This window comes from Cupressus sempervirens, chromosome 9, assembly GCF_028749045.1.
Source record: "Cupressus sempervirens isolate cs-2001-9-10 chromosome 9, ASM2874904v1, whole genome shotgun sequence".
Classification (NCBI taxonomy): domain Eukaryota; kingdom Viridiplantae; phylum Streptophyta; class Pinopsida; order Cupressales; family Cupressaceae; genus Cupressus; species Cupressus sempervirens.
Genome location: NC_143126.1, coordinates 818,946,281 through 818,964,898, shown reverse-complemented (window position 1 = coordinate 818,964,898; position 18,618 = coordinate 818,946,281). Strand labels below are relative to the sequence as shown.

General features: G+C 36.6%; 1 protein-coding gene across 6 annotated transcripts in view; it reads left to right on the top strand.

The window, feature by feature from the left end:
* LOC149541201 (uncharacterized) overlaps positions 1–18,618 on the top strand; it is a 205,244-nt gene that overhangs the window by 119,783 nt on the left and 66,843 nt on the right. For all 6 annotated transcript variants that reach the window (XM_089802210.1, XM_089802208.1, XM_089802206.1 and 3 more), the window contains one exon: positions 12,170–12,267. In XM_089802210.1, the coding sequence (XP_089658336.1) occupies positions 12,170–12,267 (98 nt within the window). The remainder of the gene's footprint in view (positions 1–12,169; positions 12,268–18,618) is intronic.

Sequence of the window (18,618 nt, the reverse complement as noted above, 5' to 3'; positions counted from 1 at the left end):
AGTCAATCAAACTAATAGGAGTCATGCCCCTCAATATGGTCTACGTGGGAGACTATACTATTTGACCCGACAACAATCGTGTGTGTGAGGAAGCACAAACCACCGTTTGTCTCTATCGGGTGCTATTACCTTTGTCTATAGCGGCAAGAGAAGTCCCATATGATGACGTGTCAATAGGAATTGAAAGTGGTCAGAAATAGTCCGAGCCTTCATTTATTCCTAGTGACGAATGTTTGTAATGGTGAAAGAAAGAGTCGGGAATTATAATCAATTGGTGGTCTGAGTGTGAAAAGTGATTGGTGGTCCGAGTGTGACGTGTGAATACTTAGAAATCTTCAGTGGGAAGGTCAAAGAGTGACGTTCGAATACTCAGGTTACTTCAGGTGCATATTTCCTTATAATTCAGTTTGTAGCAAATTGTTGATGAGACTTATATTGCCAAATAAAAATCAGATTATATTATATTTGGGTGTCTATATCAATTTCATGGGAATCAATTAAGATATTCAATTCAACAACTGTAATATTTGATTGGATTCTTTACAAACTTTTCTTCAAATGTTTGTAATACATGTGTGTGACTGCATGATTTTGATGGGTCTACCCTTGTGTACATCATGAGGGAGCAATGACTTATCACCAGAAAGTCGGAAGATCGATATCAGATTAAGAGGAAGTTCGACAGGCATCCTTAGGTGAAGAGAGCTCTAAGGGAGTAACTAGAGGACTTGACTTCCCAGGATTGTTGTTCAGAGGGAGAAATTTGAAGTGTGATCTCTTATCTATAAGGGAAAAGTTTGAAGTGAAATTCCTTGTAATGCATTCTTCTTTGTGTGAGAGAATTGAGGTGAAAGTGCTTGTACCACCCTCTGACTTGGTTCATGGTGATTACTATTTCGCATATGATATGTAATGAAAGGTGACAATCTTTCATTGACATATATAAACAGAAGGTAACCGTTATAAGGTGACGATCTTATAAATGGTAGATTTGTTATCATGATAGACTTCATTAAATTGTTGTCTTGGATTGCCAGATATTATGATACTTGTCATGATAGAGCTCATGACATAGTGATTTCTAGTTATCTGATCGACTTCGTTAAGTTGTTGTCCCAGAGTGCCATAAATCAAAGAACTCATATCCTACTAGGATATATCATATTCTTTTGGTAGGCATCAAGGATTCGGTGCCAGTGCACATCCCAAAAGAATATAAGTATGACAAACATCATATGATTGACATTTCCTATTGAATCATACTTCTGATTATATTGAAAGATAATATCTAAGTTGATGGATATATATTGATATGCCATTCCAAAAAAATAAAAAAATCACATTGAGATGATATCTCTCCATATGCTTGAGAGCATAATGTGTTCGATAAATTCTCCCTAGCTAAGAGGGAATGTTGAAGTTGTAGCTTCAGTTGAATTAATTCGATCTGAGATACATTGTTGTTATTGATAAATCATCATTTCTTATATATACTTATTCATGTTATATAAATAAATAAATATATTATATTATACATAATACATACATACATACATACATATATATATAAACGTATCAGTATCAGAGTTTCAGGGATTAGCCTATTATTGTGATCCTCATGGGCTAATTATTGTGGATAGAGGGTCTTTTGAGGCAATGACTTGGCTTGAGAGGGTGTTATCTTCTCCAGAATTCAGAATGCTATGGGTTGGTCTTCGCTTGGCTCAAATTGGACTTCGTTTGAGCTTAGTTTTGTGTATTTACTATTTGTGGTAAGTTGGTGTTGATCGAGATGGACCCTTTCTATTTTTGGAAAGTGCATTTGGTCACAGGGAGAAATAATAGGTATGACTCGTATTTTAGATTACATATTTAAATGGTGAGTATTTTGGGAGTTATTATATTTTTAGTGGCCAAATTATTATTAAATAATTAAATGGCTTATTCTAAAATTACAATTCAACTTTATATTTTCACTTAAGTTGAGGGATGAGTTATCATTAGAAAGAGCCATTTATTAATTATTTATGCCAAGTGAAAGAATTTAGAAAAAGCTTCTAATTAATGTTGTGTGGTGAAGCTTCTTGAGTGAAGTTACATTTTGGAAACAAAAGGGAATCTGAAGGATATAAATACAAGCCCATTTGTTGAGAAAAGCATGCTTGAATATTTCTTTTCTTTTGTTGTCTTTGTGGCTTTTCTAAGGTTTTCATTGTCAAATCCCTTGCTGAGGTATAAGGGTTCGATCTGAGGTTTTTGCTCCATTGTTGAAGTATGGTGGAGATTGGTTTCTTGTGAATCCTGAGATTTTCATGGTGGCTTCTCGTACTGTATTTGCTATGGCCGAGGAGCGATTGTTGGTTTTAATAATTCAGTGTCTTTTCTTACTGTATTGACTGTGGCTGAGAGGGCAATTCTATCTTGGAGAGTTTGGTAATTTATATCTTTGATTTCTGGTAATTTCTGATTTAGATTTCTCAAGGCTGAATATTTGTGGTTTTGTTGATGATAAAATCTTTATGTGATTGCAAGTGGGAATGTAATAACCCTGTTTTGGATATGGCTTATCCAAATTAATTTTATCACATCTATTTCTTTATCAAATCATAAGTGTGGCATTTTGTCAAATAGTTTGCAAACAGACTCTCTAGTAGTGTGGTTGAGAAAAGCAAATATATATTAATGATCTTTTGAAATTTCGGATAAGTAGAGAATGGAGTGGTATAACAACCCAATAGCAGTGACAACTTTATTTTTTCCTATTTTGCAATAACCACTCAGCTACTGATTTTCAGATTAATGAAAGAGCATTAGAACAAACAAATCACTGAACCTGATTTGTTGGGATAAAGTTCGATTTGACCCTCAATATTACTGTTTGTAGATTAGAAAACAATAATTTCATAGCTTCTTGCCCATTTGTAGATGCCTAAATTGCAGACCCGACCCTTAGAAACCAAATCGCAGGTTCATGTATGATGCATGCCAATCCTCACAATCACACCTGTAGCTGATAAATCAAGGTCCACGCCAAGAGTAATAAATCGCAGGCCCAAAGATTTATCACACAGCTCAATAGAATGGCTTGTAGACTTCATACAACAAATTGCATGCAATGTATGTGCACCTTCCTATTAAAATAACCTTCATGTTTCCTTTTAATGCTCACTATTGTATCTTATTATATCTCTGTAAATATTAGAATGTTTCTAATATTTAGTATAGTCTAGAATAGAATGTTTCTATTCTATTCGACTCTCCTCTTTGTATATATAGATCAGTTTGATCTCTGATTAATTCAAATTTTCTGCCATTTACATTTGTAACATGGTATCAGAGCTATTGCTTCAAATGGTTTTGAATAGTTTATAATTTCTTTCGAAATTATCTGCTCTAAATTTCGAAATTATTTCTGCCATTTTCTCTACAACCCGTCTAGGGTTTCTGTTCTGAGAAATCTGAAATTCATTCTGCAAATCCCGAGTTCACGTTTTTTAAATCGCAGGTTTCTTTGGCTCACGTCTGATCTTCTACAAATCGCGGGTTTCTACCGTCGTTTTTCTGCAACTCGCCGTTTTTTTGCAACTCGGCATTTTGTGTGAGTGAAAACGTGTTCAATCCGCCCTTATCTGCCTGGATCCGTCTATCTCAAATCCGCTTGTTCCAAAATTTGCCTATATCTGCCATTTTTCCTGCAAATCTGACCTTCGAAGTTGCCGACTAGGTTTTTGCTCGAAACCCTAGTTTTTTGACCTCCAAAAATTTTCTGATCACATATTCTTGGTGGGTTTTTTGAAATCTCAAATGGGTCTTCATCAGATTTTTGTGGGTGCCTCGTTTTTTGTGCCTCGATTTTCAAGCCAGCGGATCCGAATTCCGACAACACTTTATTTTTGGGTTTTTCGAGCTCTTTTCTGGGTACTCCAATTTTTCTGGGTCTTTCATTTTCTCACCTCGAAGTTTGTGCCATTTGAAATATTCACATATTATAAGCATCTGTATCAGCAGCATCAGAAGTCAGACTCAATTAAACAGTACGCCAATGCTACCCAACACTCAGAGCACAAAGAATCTATCTACCATGCCTTTATGGCCAGCATACCTGCAAATCATGTGAAATCTTCTCCCTGGTACATCGATTCTGGTGCCTCCCGACATTTCACTCATAGGCGTGATTGGTTTGTTGAATTCACTCCCTATTCTGACTCAGTAATCTTTGGAGGCGGTGAAGAATACAATATTGTCGGCAAGGGCAATGTTCAGATTCAGACTGGAGGAAGAAAACTCATGTTTCTCAATGTATGTTATGTTCCTGGCATGAAACATAATCTTCTGTCTGTTAGTCAGATTATAAAGCACTCCCCTCAGTTGGATGTCGTTTTCAGTGGAAATAAGTGTTCGATTATTGATCGTGCTTCTTGCACTACCCTTGCTTCCAGTCTTGAGGATCATGGTATTTATAGGCTTGTAGATTCAGGCGATTCCCTTAAGCATGCCTTCATCGCTGAATCATCCGCTCTCAGCAGTCTCTGGCATCAGCGATACGGTCATCTGAACATTCAATATCTAGCACAACTTGCTTGAGATAATTTAGTCCATGGCCTACCTAATATTCAGACCCAGAACCATCGCGTTTGCGGAGCTTGCCAAGCAGGGAAGCAACATAGGACACCATTTAAGAATGGTGAAACATGGTGGGCATACAGAGTACTCCAGCTAGTCCATGTTGATGATTGTGGTCCTATGAATACTCCTTCTATTACTGGGAACAAGTATTTTTTACTCTTTGTGGATGATTTCAGTCGCAAAATGTGGGTATATTTTCTTAAGCAAAAATCAGATGCCTTTCTTGTATTTCAGCAGTTTAAAGCTCTAGTAGAAAAAGAGTCTGGTTCCTCCATCCGTACTCTTAGGACTGATAATGGGAGGGAATTCTGTTCTTCTGCTTTCTCTGCCTTCTGTACTACTCATGGCATTAGACGTCAGTTCACCACACCTCACACCCCTCAGCAAAATGGTGTTGTAGAGCGTCGAAACCGTACCATTACAGAAATGGCTAGGGCTATGCTAGAACATAGAAATGTTCTCAGAAAATATTGGGCAGAAGCAGTATCAACAACTGTCTACCTTCTTAACCGGTCACCCACCCTTGCAGTTAATCATAAGACTCCTGAGGAAGCTTGGTCTGGTCGCAAACCTAGGATCAACCATTTGAAAGTTTTTGGCTCTCTGGCATATGTATGGATTCCTGATGCCAAACGCACTAAGTTGGATTCCAAAAGCCAGAAACTTATGTTTACAGGATACAATCACACACATAAGGCCTACAGACTGATTGATGTAAATACTGATCGTTTAATCTTCAATCGTGATGTTGTGTTTGATGAGGAATTTGGACCATTTCCGCTCTCTGACTCCACACCACATTCTGAGATTCAGTCTTCAACAATCTCTGACTTAGGTTCTTCTATTTTATATGAGTCATCTGATGCTACTGATACACCACCTCAGTCACTTCCAGATAATACAACTCCTGCTCCTGCTTCTCCTCCAGCTATTCCGACAACATCTGATATTAGCTCCTCGACTCTTCGGCCAAAATGGTGGGCTCAAACGCTTAGTGATCTTCGTCCTGATGAACTCATTGAGGGTAGAACCTCCAGAAATAAGAGCCTTCAGCACAACACAGTTAATATAGCTCTTATGGCCAACATCCACAGTATCCCTGAGCCCCAGATATATGCAGAGGCCAAAGGAATTCCAGAATGGGAACAAGCAATGGATTCTGAGCTTCAGAGTCTTCAAAAGAACCACACTTGGGTTCTTTCAGATCTTCCTCCTGGGAAGAAACCCATTAGCTGTAAATGGGTCTATAAGGTCAAGTACCATGCAGATGGTACCTTGGACAAATACAAAGCTAGACTTGTTGCTCGAGGATTCACCCAGCGCGAAGGCATTGATTATGAGGAGACATTTGCACCGACAGCCAAAATGAGCACTATTCGCATTCTTCTTGCAATTGCAGCTCAGTATGGTTGGAAAGTTCATCAGATGGATGTGAAGAGCGCCTTTCTCAATGGTGAATTACAGGAAGAAGTCTACATGACGCAGCCCCCAGGTTTTAAGGTTGCTGGTTCAAAACACAAAGTATGTAGACTCCAGAAGGCCCTCTATGGTCTTAAACAGGCCCCTAGGGCTTGGTACATAAAGATTGATCATTACTTGGTTACTCAAAGATTTCAGCGTAGTCCGTCAGACAGTAATCTGTTTATTAAACACTCTGGTAATGATATTCTTTTTCTTGTTGTCTATGTGGATGATTTGATCATTACTGGAAATTCAGAACATTTGACTTCAGAAATCAAACAGGATCTATGCAGAACTTTTGATATGACAGATCTCGGATTGCTTCATTATTGTTTAGGTATTGAGGTTTGGCAGACTAACAACAACATTTTTTTTTCTCAGTCCAAGTATGCCAGAAGTTTGCTTGATAGGTTTCGAATGCAGGATTGCAAATCTGCCTCCACTCCTATGGAGACTGGTCTGAAATTGTCCGCACAATCTGTTTCTCCTCCTGTAGATGAAACACTCTTCAGGCAGCTAGTAGGTAGTCTCATCTACCTTACTACTACTAGACCTGATCTCAGTTTTGCAGTCAGCTACATCTCACGGTTCATGACAAACCCCAAGACTGATCATTGGATTGTAGCGAAACGTGTGTTACGCTATGTACATGGTACTTCAGATTATGGTCTTCTTTACACAAGGAGTACTACTTCTTAGCTTAGTGGATTCATTGATTCCGATTGGGCCGGCTCAGTTGATGATAGGAAATCTACTTTTGGCTATGTGTTTAGTATCAGATCTGCAGCAGTTACTTGGACCAGTAAGAAGCAACAGGCACATGCACTCTCCTCTATAGAAGCAGAATATAGAGGAGCTGTCAAGGCAGCTTGTGAAGCAGTTTGGCTCCGGCAGATGCTTGCAGATATGCATATTCCTCAAGTAGGTCCGACTTCTTTGTTTTCAAACAATCAGGGCGTACTCAAACTTGCTAAGAACCCAGTGTTTCATGAACGAACCAAACACATCGAGCTTCATTGCCATTACATCCGACAATTAGTAGAAGATGGATCTATTCAGTTACGCTATGTTCCTACCTCAGAGCAATCAACAGATATTTTCACTAAACCCCTTGGTCCTGACAAGTTTGTTAAATTCAGGGGATCTATTGGTGTAGTAAATAGATTGAGCATTAAGGGGGGGTATTAAAATAACCTTCATGTTTCCTTTTAATGCTCACTATTGTATCTTATTATATCTCTGTAAATATTAGAATGTTTCTAATATTTAGTATAGTCTAGAATAGAATGTTTCTATTCTATTTGACTCTCCTCTTTGTATATATAGATCAGTTTGATCTCTGATTAATTCAAATTTTCTGCCATTTACATTTGTAACACTTCCAACCTCCAGACTTGACATCGCAAGCCTCTAGAATGAAGCTTCGAAATGACAAATGTAATAACCAGCAAATAATTCAATGGGAGACACTCAACAATTCCCAGGTTGACAACTCAAAGTCTCCTTCAATCTGCAGTAATTAATGCTATCAATCTTCTTCAATCACAAAGACTTCTAACCACAAAAAACACAGCCAACGGAAGTCCTCTTAAATTAGATTGCGGACAATTCAACTCACTTTACCTCAGCAGTGGTTGAATGCACTTCTCAGAACTCCAGATTGCAGCTCTTCTTAAACATAGGTATCACAGAAGAAGAGGGAAGAGCAAATTATTTACCTTAGCATAATTTGCATACACCAACTCAGAATTCTCAGAATTATAATTCCAATCTCCCAGACACAGATAATCACAGATAGGAGATTTAACCAATGAAATCACTATACATCAGTAGTGACTTCAAGCAATCTTCAGAAACTTAGAAACCCTTATACTTCAGCAAGGGCTCATAAATTCAGAACTCGAGAAAAAGGCACAAAGGCAACAAAAAAAAAAATGTATTCAAGCATGCTTTTTTCAACAAATGGGCTTGTATTTATAACCTCCAAATTCCTTTTGTTGCCAAAATGTAACTTCACTCAAGAAGCTTCACCACACAACATTAGTTAGAAGCTTTCTTTAGATTCTCTCACTGCACTTGGCTTAACTAATTAATAAATGACACTTTCCAATGATAACTCCACTCTCAACTAAAGTGAAATTATAAAGTTAAATTATAACTTTATAATAAGCCATTTAATAATTAATAATAATTTGGCCACTAAAAACATAATAACTCTCAAAATACTCATCATTTAAATATGCCATCTGAAATAGGAGTCATACCTATTACTTCTCCATGTGACCAAATGCACTTTTCAAAAATAGAAGGGGTCCATCTTGATCAACACCAACTTAACACAAATAGTAAGTACACAAAACTAAGCCCAAACGGAGTCTAATTTGAGCCAAATGAAGACCAACCTGTAGCTTACTGAAATGTGGAGAAGATAAGACCCTCCCACGCCAAGTCACTAACACAGAAGACCCTTTATCCACAATAATTAGCCTACGAGGATCACAGTAATAGGCTAATCCCTAAAATCCTGATATTCACATCACAATTTGACTAGCTGTGGAAATCATCTCCTACTTATCAATTGATGAGCTTAAGGGGCTTTCTAATGAATGGTTCATAAGGCACAACACTTGGTGAAGGTTTTGCAAATGGGGTTGCAAGCTTTGGGTTTAACTGTGGAGGAAACTCCGTAGTTAAGCGCGCTCAGGCTGGAGTAGTACTGGGATGGGTGACCTCCCGGGAAGTCCCGGTGCTTCACCCCTGTGAGCATCACCTAGATCCAATGAGTGCTAAGTGTTCTATTTATTCTCATGAGAGATGGATTCATGTTGAATCACTACTCATGAAACATGGGTCATCGAGTTTGACTCAAAAATCACACAGTTAAAATCCTGATATTCACATCACAATTTGACTAGCTGTGGAAATCATCTCCTACTTATCAATTGATGAGCTTAAGGGGCTTTCTAATGAATGGTTCATAAGGCACAACACTTGGTGAAGGTTTTGCAAATGGGGTTGCAAGCTTTGGGTTTAACTGTGGAGGAAACTCCGTAGTTAAGCGCGCTCAGGCTGGAGTAGTACTGGGATGGGTGACCTCCCGGGAAGTCCCGGTGCTTCACCCCTGTGAGCATCACCTAGATCCAATGAGTGCTAAGTGTTCTATTTATTCTCATGAGAGATGGATTCATGTTGAATCACTACTCATGAAACATGGGTCATCGAGTTTGACTCAAAAATCACACAGTTAAAATCCTGATATTCACATCACAATTTGACTAGCTGTGGAAATCATCTCCTACTTATCAATTGATGAGCTTAAGGGGCTTTCTAATGAATGGTTCATAAGGCACAACACTTGGTGAAGGTTTTGCAAATGGGGTTGCAAGCTTTGGGTTTAACTGTGGAGGAAACTCCGTAGTTAAGCGCGCTCAGGCTGGAGTAGTACTGGGATGGGTGACCTCCCGGGAAGTCCCGGTGCTTCACCTATGTGAGCATCACCTAGATCCAATGAGTGCTAAGTGTTCTATTTATTCTCATGAGAGATGGATTCATGTTGAATCACTACTCATGAAACATGGGTCATCGAGTTTGACTCAAAAATCACACAGTTAAAATCCTGATATTCACATCACAATAATCCCTAAAACTCTGATACTGACAAAAATGGGGACATTACAGGGAATTGTCTGAAGCATACTAAGGTAATGAATAAATTCAGAACCTATTGTGGGCCATTTGTTGTTTCAGATTTAAATGTGCAAATTCACATGGCAGATTTATATACTAGTGCTTGATATTTATTCGAGCAATGTATAAGGCCAAGGTTAACTGAATTTGTGAACAATTGTTGCATTTTCCGACCCCGTGGTTTGGCATTTTAAATACCATATTAATTGGGTTGTTTGCCAAGTGTTTATTGAAATGTCAAATGTTTGAATAAGTGGTATTGCTAGAAGCATAACCGAACAGGGTTATTATATATATATATATATATATAAAATACAAATTGTTATTGTTAATATATTAATTAAATGATGATTAAACCTTAGAGACATGAGACATGTCTCCTCTCATATTTATATGAGATTCAAATCTGCAATCGGAACACATCAATTACAATGGCCATGTTAGTACATTTGCAAAAAACGATCCATGTTACAAAACACATACAGTCTCTCCTATGGCTTATGAGCTCTAACTGAAACTTTCAAGGAGCATGACTGAAAAAACGAGCTAATATCAGTGGGCATACAAGTTGCATGGTCTGCAAAGATGAGCAAGAACCAAATGAGAAGAGCAGATGTGTTTCACATGCCAACAAACTTGGATACAATATCTACTGCATTCAGTGGATACAATATCTACTGCAAACTGTTTTTCCGTCAATATGCAATTCCACTTGTAGAATAGCAGCAAATAATACTACAGTTATTAAAATTTCTTGTCCATAGATCAATTAAAATACCGTGAATGCTATGTTGACCTTCAAAGTAATTGTATTTATCCATTACCAACTTCTCATTGCCATCCTGTTCACTTTGTCACATGTTCCATATAAATTGGACTACAATTCTTATTTGTAGTTTCTACTTGCCCATTGCTTGGGTGGTTTGTGGTTTAATTATTATGCTTTTTCTTCAAGATTGCTATTATATAGTCAATGACTTGTGCACTCCAAAATGTGAATCTTATTTTTTCTTGTATAAGATTTGGCATACTTATTAAAGAACTGTCTAATAATGTCTTGGATTTGAACCATTTGGATATGTGTACACCTGAAACCAACTAAAGTCAAACTTCCCCTTTTATTGAATGAATATTGGAATGAATTGACAAATTCATGGCCCTATCTTTTGAATAGCTCTTGTAATCATATTAGTCATAGGGCTTGAAATGTTTTGTTTTGAGAATTGGCTGTTTTTTGTGGCTTAACATACAGTAGAATATCAGTTCTATTGGGGTTCCCATATTACTATTTAGCATGGCTTCTTCCTTTCAATATATTCTTTTGTAATAAATAGATGTATATATCATTTTGTTTAGGGCTTACCTGTTTGGGTTAATCACTTTCTTATTTTGTTCTTCTGTTTGAATTTTGTATAAAGGAATAGTTTTGAGTCGTTTTGGCACTCAGCTTAGTTTATGCACATTTAAGTCCCATTTACCTACTATGGTCATTTTCTGTGATGCAAATAGTTTTTCTTTTGTGTACAAAAGCTTTAGATGATAGATAATTGTTCTTTGTTTTGCTCATTGGTGTTTCAAACTTGACCCTTACACATGTGAATGGTTACTAGGGAGCAGAGATGTACAGAACCAGATCCGTGACTGCGAAGAAGAAAAAGAAATTAAATAGGCAGCAGACAGATATTATTCGAGAAGATGAAAGAGACACTAGAAAGGAGCTTGAAATTGGAGAGTAGGGTTTATAAATGCAATTTAGAAGTTTATTTTGAAACAAACAAAGCTAGATCAACTTTGACCCTTAAGAGTTGAGAATATAGACATTTACTGCAGTCCAGAAGGCTATAGTTAATTGGATCTTATCCAAATATTTATTTTTTCTTCTATGACTTGCATCCTTCCCTGATGTTCTTTGTTGGAGATCCAAATTTATTTATAAACATGCTCCAATTCATTTGGAGTCGAGGGAACCTTCATCAATTATGTTTATATGCATTGTGCTAGAGTAGATTTTATGATGTTTACTTTTATAATTAGAGGTGCCCAATAATAGTTTCCAATACAAGTTGATGTTTTGATTGCTTATGATTTCATGGGGTAGAGAGGCCTGTTCTCTTTATTTCTCATAGTTATATCATATGAAATGTCAATTTTTTGTCTACAGTGTTGCCTTTTGGAAATCAACTTAATGATCAAAGATTTAGAGTTTTATATTTTTCAAATTCAGGTTATATTTTAGACTTGAGAATTTGAGATATTTCAAAGTTAAATTAGGCCTTTTCTATCTGGGTTTACCAACAATGAAGATGACCATAGATTATAATCATGATTCTGAAATATACAAGAAGTTGCTTCACTGCATCTGGTTCCTTACTTTGATTGTTCTGTATGTTTGCAGGTAAATTGCTGGAGCTGTTGGATGTGTCTTCTGATGCAACTGTTCTTCCCACCACATATGGAGAATTAAGACCACCATTAGGAATGCATCGTTTGAAGGTACAAATTTTATGCATTACAAATGAACCTTCAAGTGTTCTTACTCAAGTACGGGGATGCATCCCCTGCCCTAAAACCAGGTGTCCCTGTCCCCTAGCCATTTCGGTCTCTGATGCCTGCCCAACCCTTTGAAATGCCATAAAATATCCTCTACAGTTGGGGGATGGCTAGTTGTCCCCAAAATGGATAGGGGACATTTCCTGGCATTGGAAAACAAAAAATAATATTTTTTCTTAAAAGGCTGTTTGCTTCTATACCTTGGCATGAGAATGAAAACAATATATTAAAATTTTAAATATATGGGAATCAAAACATCTATTCTAATTGTGAACACCCCACATTGCAGTAGTAAGTTGTGAGTCTATCAACTGTGAGGTATTGGGTTCATGTCTACTCGAGCCCATTGTTGATAACGGTTTTGGCCCATTACTAATAAGAAAATAGCTATTCCAATTTCAAATGTATTAGAATTAAACTACGTTGCCAGTTCAGATTCAAATTTAGAGTCGATCTCAAAATTTGGGTTCGAAATTCATTCAAAATTTTCTTGGGGTACCTTTAGGTTCGTCTGTACAAAAACAAATATTTTGTGTGTGTGTGTGTGCGCGCGCGCAACAACAAATTAGTCCATACACCACTATGCTAATAGTAAAGCAACATAGCAAACTACACCATCTTATCTATGTTTTAGTTTAATAGGATATTAGTTGCATCATTTAGCCATACATACAACATGATACGCTTACTTGGTCACATGCATGGAACATATTTCCATATCAAGGAGATAGCTTGAGAATGAAAGGAATCATTAAAAGAGAAGTATAGTTATCTGAATTTTTATTTTGCATTGGTTAGAGGATTTCTAACCAAGCTACAGGAAAAGTTAAGATTCAAATAGCCTTGGATTCAAAGATATCATAGCCTTTTTATAGAAATCCCTCTATAATTGTCATTTTGGATTTCATCTATTGGCAATTTGGTTTTCCTCTATAAGCAAGCTTTATTTTTCATTCACAAATACACAAATGAAGTATAAACCATCATTTTTGGCCTTTTTAGTGATTCCTTTTATGGTTGGGAGGGTCTAATAGACCAAATTAGGCAAATTTTTGTTTTTTAAAAGTCAATTAATTTTGTTTTGAGACCAAATTTGGGTCGAGTTCAGCTTCTAGGCAGCAATTTTGATGTAGGTTCATCTTGGGTACTTTGGCAATCTTGCATCAACCAAAAAAACATTTCCTTTTATTGTTCCTATTTGTTGTTTGAGGAATGGCCATTGTTGTTCGTGTTTTCTCTTTTTGTGCACTTGGCTCCTTAATGTGAACCTATCGTGGATCCTGTACCTAAGCTCGCAGAAACTAATTCCATCATTTGTGGGAGCTATACTTCTCTTTGTTCGAAGCATGCTTGTTTCCTAGCAGCTTGAGTAATGTGCAGGTTTGGCTTCAACGAGGTATTCTGTGGCATCAAGGCTTTCTATGGCCATGGGAATCCGTGGAAGTTGATTTGCTAGATTGCAAGGTCGCTGATTTCTTCTTTGGGGTAGGATCTATGTTTTGTAATAATTTTCCTTTCAAGATGACTTGTGGTCTTGCTGGCTATATAATTAGAAATCTCGAATTAGGAAAACTAGAATGAAGTTGGATAGAAGGAAAATAACAAGGATTTGGCTTTGTAAGCTCGAGCTCATAAGCTTGAGTTGTCAAATGAACACATGGAGCAAATAGAAGCTTTGAAGCATTGAAGGAAAAAGTCATAGAATTACTTGGGCTTGCTTTACCTGATTTTAACAAACAAGCTAATTGTGATGCTAGTGAGAATGCCATTGGCACTGTTTTGAGTCAAGAAGGTAAGCCTATAGCTTTCTATAGTGTGAAATTGAATGATGCTAAGAGAAAATATTTAGTCTATGATCAAGAGTTTTATGCAATTATTAAAGCTTTGAAGAATTGGAGACATTATTTGATGCCTAGAGAATTTGTGTTGTACATTGATCATAAAGCTTTACAGTATTTGGGAATTCGGAATAAGTTGAATTTGAGACATATGAAATGAGTTGAATACATGCAAAACTTTTCTTTTTTGTTGAAACATAAGAGTGGACAGTCAAATAAGGTAGCAGATGCATTGAGTAGAAGAAGTTTGTTGATAGAGATGAGAGTATAAGTGCTTGGATTTGAAGATTTGAAGAACTTGTATGAGAGCGACCTTGATTATGCAAACCCTTGGAAAGTTTGTAAGAATCACATGACAAATGAGCAAGATAAGTGGGTTGATTATTTCATTCAGGAAGATATGTTGTTTAAAGGAATCTAGTTGTGTATACTAAGAGGATCTATGTGAGATAATATCATTAAAGAGAAACATAGTGGAGGACTTGCATGGCATTTTGGGATTGATAAGACAATTAAGTTGATAGCAGAGAGATACTTTTAGCTACAGTTGTATAAAGATGTTCAGAAAATGCTGTAGAGTTGCAGAATTTGTCAAGTAGTTAAAAGAAATAGTTAGGATGTTGGATTGTATAAACCTTTGCTTGTTTCTTGCAAACTTTGGGAAGATATTAGTATGGATTTTGTTCTTGGGCTACCTAGAACTTAGAGTAGACAGGTAATGATTCTATCTTTGTAGTGGTTGACTGATTTTCTAAAATGACACATTTTGTACCTTGTAGGAAGATATTAGGTGCAGTACACATAGTAGACTTATTTTTTAGAGAGATTGTGAGATTACATGGATTACATAAGACTATTGTCTTAGATAGATATACTAAGTTTATTGGTTATTTTTGGAGAACACTTTGGAAGAAGTTGAATACTAAGATTAAGTTTAGTTCTACATTTCATCCACAAACTGCTGGACAACTTGAAGTTGTAAACAAAAGTTTAGGTAACCTTTTGAGATGTTTGATTGGAGATAAGCTTTCTAATTGGGACTTGGTTTTTGCACTAGCAGAGTTTGTATATAATAATTCAGTAAACATAAGTACTAAGAAGACCCCTTTTGAGATTGTGAATGGCATGAGTTCTAGAGGAACTACTAAGTTGAATTTAAATTCTGAATAATAGTGCTGAAGGAGAGGAATTTGTGGATTTTATGAAGAATTTGCATGAAGAAGTGAAGAATAATCTACATGACAACTAACCAAGGATATAAAGAAAAAGAAGATAAGAAAAGAAGACAAAATTTTTGAGGTTGGAGATGAGGTAATGACACACTTGTTGAAGAACATATTTCCAATTGGTATATACAGTAAGTTGAAAATGAAGAAGTTGGGCCTTGTAAAATCTTGAAGACATGACAGTGGTAATGCCTTTGAAGTTGAATTGCCTAAGGATATGGATATTTCACCGATGTTAAATATTTCAGATATCTTTCAGTACTATGAATCTAATGAAGAGACAGTTGATAAACTTGATTATCCTAAGAAGATAGAGGGAATTGATAAAATTTTGGATACCAGAGTAAGTAAAAGCACCAGAGGAAAGGATTACAAAAAATACTTGGTTCAGTGGTAGAATAAACCTGTTGAAGACAATTCTTGGATATCTCAAGCTGAGTTGGATCTTTAAGATACCTTTTAGATCATCAGGGCTTCCTGATGTGGACATCAATCCTTAACTACCCCAGGTGTCTGATGCAGGAGCATCTTGGGTTCTTTGACAATCTTGCATCAACCAAAAAAAGCTTTTCTTTTATTGTTCTTGTTTTCTGTTCGTGTTTTCTCTTTCCATGCAGTTGGCTCCTTAATGTGGACCTATCATGGATCTTGTACCTAAGCTCACAGAAACTAATTCCATCATTTGCAAGAGCTATCCTTCTTTGTTCAGAGGGTGCTTGTTTTTTGGCAACTCAAGTAACGTGCAAGTTTGGCTTGGACGAGGTTTTTTGTGGCATCAAGGCTTTCTGCAGCCTTGGGAATCTCTTCTTGGATCATGTGTGGACTTACCTTTGTCCTTGCGGAAGTTAATTTGCTAGATTGCAAGGCCTCTAATTTCTCCTTTGGGGTAGAACGTATATTTTGTAATAATTTGCCTCACAGGCTTATTTGTGGTCTTGCTGGCTATATAATTAAGAATCTAGGATTAGGAAAAGTAGAATGAAGTTGTATAAAGAAAATAACAAGGATTTGGCTCTGTAAGCTCAAGCTCTTAAGCTCACATATTGTAATTGGATTGTATATGACTGCAACCAAGTAGGCCCTATGCTTGACATGTTGAAGGAAGATTGTCTCATCATATCTGCATTGATTTCTTTATAATTTCTTGTGATTTCTCCTATACATTGGTTTCTGTGTGTAACTCTAGCAAGGGCAGCTTGGGAGTGGATATTCTTTCCTCCTGGCTTGTGTCAAATTTCTTCCAAATTTGCTCAAAATTTTGCCTAGGTTATTTTGACAAAATCTGCAGCGAATTTATGGCTCTATAGGTGAAATCGACAAGGATCAGGCTTTTCAAAATCGAACCAAACTTTGAGGGTTGCTGAAGAGAATCTTGTAAGTTAGGAATTAAATATAGCCAATGAAATACATAAATAGAAGTTACATATGTTTAATCTTTAGAGTCATGCCAAGTCCAAGTCTCAATACTATGCTTGAAAACTTTCATTCTTGAGTTTTGAAATAAAAAAGATGCACTATTATATTCTTTTGTATGATTGTACTTTATTTTCTTTGAATATGATTACTATTTGGCATTGACCACAGTGGCTTCCATTGGATGACCCACTTCTGCCAAACAGGGATAGTAACTCAGATGGTTTTGAGTCTCTGGATATTGATTGCCAAATTGTTTATTGTACAAGGTAAATGGATACTTATCGCATGTAGTACAGTAAGATATAACACAAAACACATACTTTATTCATATATGCAATATGCACTGCAATGGTTACAATATGATTATGATGATGATCAATAGTCCCTTCCAAACGGTATACATATACTTTCCCAAAGGGGTGACTCAACAGTCACGCACCCTTTCAAATACAATTCTACCCATCGGCTACAATATAGATTTTACTGACAACATCATCGCTCCCAAAAAGTAAAGTCATCTCTGTAGGACAAAATAGAGACAACCCTTATAACAAAACTCAAGTTACAACCAAAACAATTAATTACATCATTGTTTAAACACTAAGAAGAGGGATGCATCCCTGGTATAGTAGCCGTCTGTGCCCTAAGCTTGTTCAACTCTGCTCGTAGCTTATGCACTTGGTCCTTCTGTACTTTCAATTCCGCTTCAACCTCCATTTGAAGCTCCAAAGCTGACTGCATCATCGTAACAATCTCTCCTAGCTTTCTCTCTCATCTGCCACCCACTCCTCTACTGCTAACTGTTCGTTCTCTGTTGCCAACTGTGTCTTCTCTGTTGGCAATTGTTTGTAATATCCCTTTTCGGATATTTATTGAAACCCTTGATATAAAACTTACAAATTTAAAACTGAACAATGAACCAATATTTGATATAAATTCCAGAACATTAATCGATTTGTAACCAATAGATTTGCATACAAGAAAACTTACAAAAGTTCGTTTTAATTCCTCCAATATTTAGAAGTACATATATAAACTAGCAATTAACACAAATAGCCACCAAATAATGTTACTGTATCATACAACATCAATACAATAACATGCAACAATCTAAGAAAATCCAATTTTATAAGCATCAATAATAGTTAGATTGGCAAATGTAGACAAAACCTGTAAGAAGGTTAGGTTTGCGTCTAAATGCTTCTTCAAGGGTTTGCGTCCTCAAAGAGATAACCAGTCACTGTTTCTAGCTCCTAGATTAATATTTGTTTTTAAATATTATAATTTTCATAACTCCCCATGCAAAGCCTATTGTACCTTTATCACTTTTCCCACTGTGATGCCCGCCCTTTTAGGCAATGTGGTATAAAACACCTTTTTTGTCCTTTAGTCACTTAAGTGAACATAATACTTTTTAAAAATAAAGTGACAAGTTAAATGGACTTTTAAAGTCACTTAGTCAGTAAACCATATAATCATTAGGCATCAAAATAACTGACCAAATGAACTCGGATAAGCACGTGTAATAGCTCGTGGGAAAGCTCTTGGCGAGACACCTCCAAACCAACATTGAGATACCAAGAATTTTGAGCTCTGTTTACTTACTAAAAATAGTAAGCATCCGGACAACCTGCCAAAATTGCTCTAATGGGGCTTGACACTAGAAATGTCTAGGTCAAATCTCGAATTGAACCCCATAAAGAACTTTTTCGCCCTCGAAACCTAGGCGAAGTGACTTGACAACACAGAATTATAATTTCCCAAAAAAAGGGGACATTACAAAGCCTCCCTTCTCAAAGATTGCTTGCCCTCAA